The following is an 11,453-nucleotide window of genomic DNA, read 5'->3' on the forward strand; positions in this document are numbered from 1 at the left end:
TTCAGATAGAGGGTCGGCCTTGTTTACATTAGTCAAGTTTTTTTTTGTTGCATAACTTTCATGTGTATTGGTAGGCCTGCTGTTTCTATTTTCACAACGGTTTATTCTGCAATGGCTCCCCCTGCTGGCAGGGTACCATTCCTGCTTCTTTGATCCCTTGTTTCTTTCATTCCAGGGAGTCGATCTCTCCAAGGTAATAGAGGCAGGTGATTTCATCTGCAAAGCCTTAAATCGCAAGACCAACTCCAAGGTAGCCCAAGCAAGAAGCAAGTCCTCGTGATTAATCTGTGCATTGATACAAGAAGAAGATAAAGACCTTTCCCTTTAGCACAGTGTTTTGTCGTGTTGATGCTGCATATAGATAGCCCATGATTCTATACAAAGTGCAATATACATACTTATTTTAAATCACAATTGATGGCCATTTAGCAGAGGCACTTTATTAAAACGTTGTTGGACAAAGCCTACTTAAATTCAAGAAATAACAGAACTTTTTTCACCAAAAAACCTCTTCCAGTTATCACGTATAGTCTGTCTGGTAGGAGGTGAAAGATAGAGATGACTCCTCACTAAATTGTGAAAGTTATTCATGGTGTTTCTGTGGGGGTCTCTTCCCATTCATTTCCAGCTCAGCAGGAGAGTCCTGCTGGGTTTTAAACCAGTGAGTGTCGATCATTGTCTCCCTCAAAATGTATTTTTCTCCCTCAAAATGTATTTTCAAGTTTCTTTGCTCTATTATCATGGAAGTCTGTCTGTCTCCACATGTAAAATATTGATTCGTTTTTTCTCTCTTCAAAGCAAATGTTATTTGTCAGGTGCCAAATACAACCGATATAGACTTTACAGTGAAATGCTTGCTTACGAGCCCTTCACAACGATGCAGAGGAAAACAAATAATAGTAACACAATTCATCCTCACCAGTGCATGACCCCATTCGAAACCATATAGATGGTTGCGACTATTCATTTTATTCTGTAGAGTTAAAAGCACAGTAGGCGGCAGCTTTATGTTGACCTATTGTATGTGCAATAGTCAGAGGGGCCAAATGTATTTTACCTGGAGAAGCCTCTTAACCGTTTATTTTAATTGAAATAGGCGTTCTGAACATACAGCATCTCTAAGAACACCGAACAATATCATGAACTTTGTTGTCTAACCTCCCTTCCACTAGACTGTACTCCTTTTTAAACAATATACACAAGTAAATTATTTTATTAATTTGCATTTCAATAGTAATGAATGCAGTTCAATGTGAAGTATTATGTGACAAAGTTCCATAATAATAAGAAATACATTCAATGTATGTAGTGACGTTATTCTATGGGTTCATCTTGCAATAGGAAGCGACGTTTATATTATACATTAAATACATAGTTATTTAAAGAAGGGTGGTTGAGTAAGTCTGATTTGTTAGCAAGCCAAGATAACATAAATAATAGTATCCCTTTTTATATTGTAGTTGGATTGGAGGAAATATCAACAGAAAAAAACTGAAGTGTTCTGGCAAACCACTGTGAATCCAACATGTTTACTACATAAAGATAATAAAAGGTTGATTAAACAAAATGGTTTACAGTTAAAGAGCTAGATTACTGTAGGTTTCAGATTACACATGACATTCTAAGCTTTCAATGTTTGCCTACAGTGCTGCCTGCATATCTAATATTTATCTAATCATCTACTGGCCCCTTCAGCCCAACCTTTCCCAAAAATCAAGGCCTAGCTTTGTTATTATCTTGTGACAATATTGTATTACTTAAATTATTATTTTACTTGAGATAAATCCAAACAGTTGTTAACCTTTAAATATCTTACTGGGAGAGTATCACAGGATTAAAGCACAATAATCTTTTTGACACACATTACCAATATATTTTATGAATGTTAAAAGATATTGCCATAAACACATCATCAATTTTGTAGACATCTGGATTAAGGTGTTGAGGTTCCAAGAAAAGGGGGACATGACAAAGCAATGCATCTTATCAGACTTGAGACAGGTCATAGATGTGACCTTAAACATGAACATCTGCTACATAGCAACGTTAGCCATCATATATCAACCTAATTATGCAATTCTCTAACACGTTCTGTATAGCCAGCTAGCATATTGCTAATATAATTAACTCATGTTGGTTACTGGTAATACATTGCACATGTTAACATACAACAAAGATCTTGTCTTTGCTCCCTTGGAAAAACAGGATGGTTACAAGGCTGTAGAAATATATATAGATATGTTTTTCTTATAAGAAGGCTGAATCAGCTCTACAGCATTGGAGTGACAATAGAGACAAGAAAAAAAATCACTTAAAAGGGATGAGTCAATATTTGACCATCATTGCCTTGTTGACATAACCAGTTGTATAATGTCCCTTACTGACTGTGTTGTGTACCAGTTACTAGAGCGCTATCAGCTTATTCCAGGAGTTACCACATAAACCACGCCACTGTGTTCTGACACTCAAGCTAACAAGGATAGCAGAAATTGCTTATGGCCGTACATTTGTTTTAATTGCACAAAATTATCTTAAAACAGAGTCATGTTTTGACATATTAGTATAAGTAGCTAAGCAAATGTTGATCAAATAGTATTTTCAAAAAGCTGTTAGATACCAATAAATGTAAATTAGATCAGAAAATGCAGGTTTTGCATTATCAGACATATACCTTTGCTTACTGTACCATAATCATATGGATAATATATACACAGATACACGCGTTTGAGTGTCAAGGTCAGAAAATTACAACACAATTTTTATCAGGAGGGTGAAATTGGGGCTTTTTGTTCCCTTTGTGCTTCCTATGAGGAAAAAAGCAATATATCAACATTGGTATTGTTTACACATTCTACCCTGCATCTATTATTAATGTATACTTACTTACCGTATGTGAAAAACAATCATGACTCCCAACAGTACTACTGCAACAAGCAGTATGTATGCAAAAACATTCAACAGCTGATCTGAAAAAGCAAAACACACTTTGATTTGAAGCTCTCATGGTGGATGTCAATTGATTTGACTGTCTCAATACCATTTTGAATAGACACAACATCCATTACAGTGGTGACATTTAGCATTACAGTTGAAGGATAACTTAAAACATTACCACTCAACCATTCGTATCCTGATTCTGATTCAGTCATTGGAGGTGGCACATAAGGAGTACTTTCTTTCTTCACTGGTGACACTGAAATACATTTTAAAAACAGTTAGGTTTTCAGCCACTTAAAAAAAAAATTGAAACACAAACTATTTGCCCCACTCCCCCCACTGACTTTGCTGATAACTAAGTACATTTTCTTAGTTTCATTCATCTTAAGATGAATAGACTAATGTAAGTGGCTCTGCATAAGAGTGTCTGCTAAATGACTAAAATGTCAAATGTAAATGTAATAAACACATCCATTGGAGAAAAAACTTCACCGTATAAATGATCCAATAAGTAGTGTTGTAGTTAATGACTGTAGACGTCACTCACTAAAATGCGTTCGGTTGTGAAGTACTTCACGCATCATGTTGCACTTGTATAGGTCTTTGCTGTGAAGTCCACCACATGTACAGGGATGCTGAAGTGTTGTTCCCATGGTAGCAATCAAAGCCATTCTGCACTTTGCATCTCCTCCAAGAATAAGAGCAGGGTCCAGAAGACTAGTGCATTCATCCATAGCAAAATCGCTGCATGGTGTGTCTTCAGTGTCCCAGCAGTTTGATAGGAGAGCTTCTAAACGGTTCCTGTTCATTTATATTTATATAATAAATCATACATCAAAAAGACCCAGGCAGGCACTACAATGTCTACATGAAAACATCAGCAAAATCCCCTGTAGACTTATTAAAAATGTTGTATCACGATTGTCCAATACAAACCTGCAGAGCGCCTCCCCCAGGCAGTTGTCAAAGATTTCGAGACAGATTTGGGTCCTGGCCTCCTCCAAATGTTCTCCACATGTGCCACTGTGCAGACCCTCCTTCATATGCAGACAGTCCGGATCGCCTGGGTCACATTCACAGAGGACGAACATCTCTGCGATGTTGTATGGCAGACCAGCGTAGAGCTGTTGAGTGACCTGTCGACAGTGAGTGCTGTTGCATTGCTTTGCCAAACACGTCTGCACAAGAGGAACCATCTGCCTGTTGCAGACATCATCATGGAGGCAGATTGTCATCTGTTGCAAACAGGACCCATCAATGTCATGAACTGAAAAATAAGGTTCCGGAGTCAATTATACTGTTTATAGCCCAAACTACAATATTTCCAGTAACATAAATAGTTATAATCGTCTAACTGTGTTCTAAATGTATGAACACGAGGACAACAAATTCATTACCGTATTCTTTCAGACTGCTACTTTTCCAATCCACAGTTGAACTCTTCTTCTGTTGTGCTATATGGACTTAGATCATCAAAGAGAATAATGCATTACACACAGACTTATACACAACGCCCACAGACCACAATACCTTGCTATGTGCGGATAGTATGCATCCTCTTCCCATAAAGAATGTTCTACCATATAGCCAGTTATGCAGGATTAAATTCATCTGTGGCAATCAGACAGATTTGACAGCAATGCTAAAAAAAAAAAGACAGATCAATTCAAAATGAGAGGCTTCAAGGACAAAACTCTTGATGCTGCAAGGATGAAAATATCTCAAAAACCAAGAGAGGAATTACTAAAAACTCAGCCAAAGAAGAAAAACAACGCAACTGTCTTTTGCACCAAGTACACCAAGAGTTCAGAGAAAATGAAAGCAATCCTGAAAAAGCACGGGCATATTCTGCAATTAGACAACAAACAAAAAAATCGCACACCTCTTCAAGGAACGGTGGTGGTCGCAATATTGGGGATAGTTTGGTGAGAACTGACATACCCCCTGAGCCCACTCAGATACTCTTGACACCCATTCCATGCGCACAGTGTAATAGCACTATAAAAACATCCTTCTTCAGACACCCACATACAGGTTTAAAAATCCCTGTGAGGGGTATCATCTCATGCAAGACCAAGGGAGTAATCTATCTCATCACCTGTTCATGTGGAAAAGCCTACGTAGGACAAACGAAAAGACAATTAAAACAACGCAGCTCAATCAGGTGTAAGAACATTGACTATCCAGTAGCAGCTCACTTTGTTGAAGCTAACCATCCAATCTCCTCCCTCAAATACACAGGCATTGAGCGTGTTGCTCTACCAAGGAGAGGTAGTAACATTGAGATTCTACTACTACAAAGGGAGGCTTACCGGATATACTATCTAAAATATTGACCCCTAGTGGTCTGAATATTGACTTTGATCTCAGGCCCTTCTTATGAACAATTAATTATTGTATGAACACATCTTATAAATGTATATATTCTTTCTACGGCTTATTAGCATAACCTAATATGTTCCCCCTGTTGATGATGCTTATTATTCATTATGGTTGAACCAAAAGATTACATGTAACAAATATGAAAACAATTAAATATGTGAAATTGAATTAAACAATCATTTATGTTGATGCTAACATTATGTAAAATATTTAATGATGTTTCTATATGAGAACAATGGCCTAATATATTTAATATGCCATAATCTATTGTTTTTGAACAGTTTCAGTAGTTCATTCTAATTAACTTAATCACTATGACACACCCCTCACTATTGTCATTGGTTGCACGAATTGCACTGTTTGTCTACATACTCTGAAGAAGGCACAGTGATGCTGAAACGTTGGTAAATTCCCAATACATTACTGGTAGTTTATATATGTATATATATATTTTGAGAGTTTATAGTTTATTTGCCGTTAGTCAGCACCTCCATACAAACACATTTTTCTAGGTGTGCGCCAGCTCATGTTTTTAATTGTGCTATGTGGGTGGGACAAAGATTCAAAAACAATATAAATCCTGACACTTATACAGTACCAGTCAAAAGTTTGGACTCACATTCCAGGGTTTTTCTTTATTTTTACTTTTTTCTACATAGTAGAATAATAGGGAAGACATCAGTTAATAGGGAAAACATCAGTTGTGTTGTGACATGGTAGGGTTGGTATACAGAAGATAGCTCTATTTGGTAAAATACCAAGTCCATATTTTGGCAAGAACAGCTCAAATAAGCAAAGCGAAACGACAGTCCATCATTACTTTAAGACATGAAGGTCAGTCAAGAACTTTGAAAGTTTCTTCAAGTGCAGTCGCAAAAACGATCAAGCTATGATGAACCTGGCTCTCGTGAAGCCCGCCACAGGAAAGGAAGACCCAGAGTTACCTCTGCTGCAGAAGATAAGTTCATTAGAGGTAACTGCACCTCAGATTGCAGCCCAAATAAATGCTTCACAGACACATGTCAACATCGTTCAGAGGAGACTGTGTGAATTAAGCCTTCATGGTCAAATTGCTGCAAAGAAACCACTACTAAAGGACACCAATAAGAATAAGAGACTTGCTTGGGCCAAGAAAAATATGAGCAATGGACAATTTTAGATTTTTGGTTCCAACCCCAGTATGCAGAGTAAGTGAACGGATGATCTCCGCATGTGTAGTTCCCACCATGAAGCATGGAGGAGGAGATGTGATAGTGTGGAAGTGCTTTGCTGGTGACACTGTCAGTGATTTATTTAGAATTCAAGGCACACTTAACCAGCATGGCAATCACTTCTTTCTGCAGCGATACGCCATCCCATCTTGTTTGCGCTTATTGGGACAATCATTTGTTTTCAACGGGACAATGACCCAACACATCTCCAGGCTGTGTAAGGGCTATTTGACCAAGAAGGAGAGTGATGGAGTGCTGCATAAGATGGCTTCCACAATCGCCTGATCTCAACCCAATTGAGATGGTTTGGGATGAGTTGGATTGTAGAGTGAAGGAAAAGCAGCCAACAAGTGCTCAGCATATGTGGGAACTCCTTCAAGACTGTTGGAAAAGCATTAAACATGAAACTGGTTGAGAGAATGCCTAGAGTGTGCAAAGCGGTAATCAAGGCAAAGGGTGGCTACTTTGAAGAATCTCAAATATATTTTGATTTGTTTAGCACTTTTTTGGTTACTACATGATTCCATATGTGTTATGTCATATTTTTTTGATGTCTTCACTATTATTCTATAATGTAGAAAATACTAAAGAAAAACCCTTGAATGAGTAGATATGTCAAACTTTTGACTGGTACTGTACCTATGTCCATTTTAAAAGTAAATAAAAGTTGATAAATACCCTGTAAATTACAGGAGATAAAATGAGTCTTACCAGTTAACTTCTTTCTTGTATTTGACCTGTCCTTTAAATCATGTAGACCCGTTGAAGCCAATGCCTCCAGTGCATTCTGAATGCAGGAGTTGTTGTTCACGACACTCCATATCCCTTGGCACTTTCTTCTGCTCAGGGCGCATGTACAATTAGACAGAGAGGTGCTCTGGAGTTCCATCCACAATGACAGACAGTGGCGCTGAGAGCTTGGAGAGTTGCACTGTTTTTTTCCTTTCTGGCATGAGTCCTTCAACTTCTTATACACTAATGCACAGTGGTGGGACTTCTGGCAACTATGAAGAGCAGAGAGACAGCTATCTCTGGTGGTTATTGGTTGTTCCTTCATAGGATTCCAGCGGGGTCTAACAGAGCTGCTCAGGGCTTGACCATCTACAAATACAGATGCATTGCAATGTAAAAAGGACATGTAATGTACAGTTGAAGTCAGAAGTTTACATACACTTAGGTTGAAGTCATTAAAACTCGTTTTTCAACCACAAGTCAGTTAGAACATCTACTTTGTGCATGACACAAGTAATTTTTCCAACAATTGCTTACAGGCAGATTATTTAAGTTATAATGCACTGTATCACAATTCCAGTGGGTCAGAAGTTTATATACACTAAATTGACTGTGCCTTTAAACAGCTTGGAAAATTCCAGAAAATTATGTCAGCAAGGAAGAAGCCACTGCTCCACGACTGTTTGTTTGCAATTGCACATGGGGACAAAGATCGTACTTTTTGAAGAAATGTCCTCTGGTCTGATGAAACAAAAATATAACTGTTTGGCCATAACGACCATCGTTCTGTTCGGGGTAAAAAGGGGGAGGCTTGCAAGCCGAAGAACACCATTCCAACCGTGAAGAACGGGGGTGGCAGTATCATGTTGTGGGGGTGCTTTGCTGCAGGTGGGACTGGTGCACTTCACAAAATAGATGGAAAATGATGTGTATATATTGAAGTAACATCTCAAGACATCAGTCAGGAAGTTAAAGCTTGGTCGCAAATGGGTCTTCCAAATGGACAATGACCCAAAGCATAATTCCAAAGTTGTGGCAAAATGGCTTAAGGACAACAAAGTCAAGTTATAGTAATGGCCATCACAAAGCCCTGACCTCAATCCTATAGAACATTTGTGGGCAGAATTGAAAAAGCGTGTGTGAGCAAGGAGACCTACAAACCTGACTCAGTTACACCAGCTCTGTCAAGAGGAATGGGGCAAAATTCACCCAATTTATTGTGGGAAACTTATGGAAGGCTACCCGAAACGTTTGACCCAAGTTAAACAATTTAAAGGCAATGCTACCAAATACTAATTGAGTGTATGTAAACTTCTGACCCACTGAGAAATTGATGAAAGCAATAAAAGCTGAAATGAATAATTGTCTCTATTATTCTGACATTTCACATTCTTAAAATAAAGTGGTGATCCTAACTGACCTAAGGCAGTGAATTTTTACTAGGATTAAATGTCAGAAATGATGAAAAACTGAGTTTAAATGTATTTGGCTAAGGTGTATGTAAACATCCGACTTAAAGTGTTTGTGTGTGCAGTACCAGTCAAAAGTTTGGAGTACCAAAGGAGAGTTACATTTACCGTACTAGGTTTGCTTCATTTTGTTCTAAGAATACTAGTGTTGATAGGACAACTAAAAACGACATGTACAGATAGATGTAGGATGTTAATTTTAGCCAGTTTGCTAAAACAGGAAAATAATCCAGCAGCAACAGGAAATGTGAATTATTATGTGGATTATAATTAAGGGAGTTTTTTGTTGGGGTTGATAAATGTATCTTATGGGAAATTAAGTCTGACATTTTAAAGTGGAAATAATCAACTTAAGAAGCCTTTTTAAACCTCAAATAGACTACACGTTTTTAATTTCCTGCAATTGCAGGAAAGTTCTTCTGCAACAGGGTGAACAAATGAAGATCCTACATCTGTACTATGTATGAGAGAATGGGTGCACCTGTCTCAGGGAGGCATTGTGAAGTGAGTAGTTCCAGAGAGGTACAGGGCTCCTCCCATGCACACAGACACCCTCTCACTGTAGGATATTGGTCAAGAATGGAGTGGATGGTCATGTTACAGACCTTTGAGACTTTTATTTGGCAACTTCCATCTGGATTCGAGCACAAAGGAGAAGAGGTAGAAAAACAGGATTTTCAATGGCCGTTAAATAGATGCACATTGGCACTGATATGTATTCTGTTCAACAGGTGTGTTTTTTTTCAAGGCTGGGCTACCCCCTACCATGTAATTGGCCAAATGAATTGTTTGATTATCTCAGAATAAACACACAGAATTTCTGGGCAGGTTTGTTGTAGCTTTGTGGGACTCCAAAGACGGACATGTAAATATCCAATCCATTTCCCACAATAATGTAGCCTACAGCTCCCAGAATTACAGTCTTTGAGGTTCTATTTGTCCTCTCGTTGAGACAACAACATCATCTGCTCTAGGCAATAGCAGGTGTGAAATCCATTTTCCACACAAGACTATAGGCTTGAGGCTATTGCTTTAGTAGTATTAGGTTTCCTCAATATCACACAGGGGTGGAATCGAACATTATCTCTACTGTAATTGAATTTATGTTCCATGGCTCTTGATAGTATTTTATTCACTCAAAGAATGGCAATATGGTTAAGTCCCAGTAATTAAATAAAACAGATTACATCTCTTTTAGCAAAAAAATGTTTACCTTTAGGATGACATATGTTTCTGAGAGAGGATTTCTCACAGAAAGCTGACTCTGATATGCATGCCTCCATAAAGGCAAAACAGCCTGTGGATCTGGATGAAATCTTGATGCTGGTCATCTGGTAAACAAGAACTACTGGAAGATATTTACAAAAAAAAGCTTGAATACAACAACTTTAAAGTAATTGAACTCTTCTCCAATGTTTTGGTCGATAGAACACCTTCCCCATCCTTCTCTTATGAGTGGATTTCACACTGAGTAAACTGCAAAGTAGGCTACTGCTTGAAAATGAATAAAAAACGTTAGTCCTTATGTTCCCCTTTAAACTACCCACTGGGCACAGACCTCAGTTCAAGGTCCAGTTTTGATTTACATTTTGTTGAGTTGTTAATTCAATGCAAAATCAACAAACTAACAAAATCACAAGTTCATTGGATTTAGGTTAAAAGTTTTTAAATGACTTTTGCAAATTCAATCAGTTTTCCACGATCATTCAGCATCGTCACATAGATGTTTTTGGTTGAAGTGACGTGGAAACAGCGTTGATTAAACCAGTAGATTGTGTAGTATTATTTCAACCAAGTTCATTTAGGCTGCCAATTCACTCATTTATTTGGCAAATGAAAATACTAAACATATGGATATTATCATAACTCTATTTAACTTGACCACTTTTTCTACTTACTCTACATTGGGGAGCTACGTTCTATCTTTATAGGTCAGGTATCACAGCAGTGGTAGTAAAGGAAAGCTTTCCTTTAATCACATGCTTGAGGCTCGATAAAAAGAAACTAAACATACACCAAATTACCGGTAGACTTTATATACTCACCAATTACCGTCGCGGTTTTCACACCTGTCGTTCGCTGCATGGTAACACCTTCCCTTTCGGTTGGTACCTCTTCAAGTGGACAGTTCCGATCTTTGCAGCTGCGATTGCCCCGGTGCGTATCAATCGCTATGACGTCAGTTGAAAGGTAACCATATTTGCAGGTGGGATCTGGGCTAAGTACTTACACCTCTGAGACTACGATTAGCTAAACAGATAAGTGAATGCAAGTTAGAGGTGCGGCTGATTGCATGCTCATAAAGTAAACATTTCATGCCCTTGTTATTCATGCAGCACTGGGTTATCAAATAAAATAACTTGGTAACTCTTATCTTGAAACTTCAGGGAGTAATGCAAATTCATTCTAATGAAATATGTTAAAAGTTGTCAAACTCATGGTGATTGACAGTCAATGAAAGATGTTAAGGACAGGGTGGAATACATACACCACTAATAAATTAGTTGTATAACTAAACACATAGCAATGTCTCCAGGTTGCTTTTATCAATGTTATGATTAGTGGATAAGGACAGTGATGGTCAGTAAGAGGTGGGTGTATTCAGCCATTTAAATAATAGCCTATACAACCTGGTTAGTCAATCATGGTAAGGTTCATACTTAACCACAGGAGGTTGGTGGCACCTTAATTGTGGAAAACGGGCTCGTGTTAATGACTGGTT

The 11,453-nt window shown here is 38.0% G+C and overlaps 2 protein-coding genes across 3 annotated transcripts in view; one reads left to right on the plus strand and one right to left on the minus strand.

Annotated features, from left to right (window-relative positions):
• The window catches only part of hmgcll1 (3-hydroxymethyl-3-methylglutaryl-CoA lyase like 1), a 34,698-nt gene extending 33,133 nt beyond the window's left edge, over positions 1–1,565 (plus strand). For both annotated transcript variants that reach the window (XM_031805149.1, XM_020460856.2), the window contains one exon: positions 176–1,565. In XM_031805149.1, coding sequence (XP_031661009.1) covers positions 176–280 — 105 coding nt within the window. In that variant the 3' untranslated portion in view covers positions 281–1,565. The remainder of the gene's footprint in view (positions 1–175) is intronic.
• Positions 1,198–10,897, minus strand: gfral (GDNF family receptor alpha like). The gene is made up of 10 exons (XM_020460612.2): positions 10,777–10,897; positions 9,945–10,079; positions 9,213–9,365; positions 7,242–7,631; positions 4,335–4,400; positions 3,874–4,204; positions 3,485–3,738; positions 3,113–3,193; positions 2,888–2,966; positions 1,198–2,804 (listed from the first exon to the last, which is right to left on the minus strand). Exons 1-10 carry the CDS (start codon positions 10,814–10,816, stop codon positions 2,738–2,740), a joined length of 1,596 nt encoding a protein of 531 aa, XP_020316201.1. The 5' UTR covers positions 10,817–10,897; the 3' UTR covers positions 1,198–2,737.
• Positions 10,898–11,453: the final 556 nt, after the last annotated feature.

Source organism: Oncorhynchus kisutch, linkage group LG25, assembly GCF_002021735.2.
Source record: "Oncorhynchus kisutch isolate 150728-3 linkage group LG25, Okis_V2, whole genome shotgun sequence".
Lineage (NCBI taxonomy): Eukaryota > Metazoa > Chordata > Actinopteri > Salmoniformes > Salmonidae > Oncorhynchus > Oncorhynchus kisutch.

Bases quoted from the DNA above. Each gene is read 5' to 3' on its own strand.
- gfral (XM_020460612.2), bottom strand. From the start codon at position 10,816: ATGCAGCGAACGACAGGTGTGAAAACCGCGACGGTAATTG. The intron at 4,205-4,334 runs GTAATGAATTTG...CTTATTTTTCAG, and splicing joins TAGCAGTCTGAAAGAATACG to TTCATGACATTGATGGGTCC. The intron at 2,805-2,887 runs GTAAGTAAGTAT...TTTTCCTCATAG, and splicing joins ATGATTGTTTTTCACATACG to GAAGCACAAAGGGAACAAAA.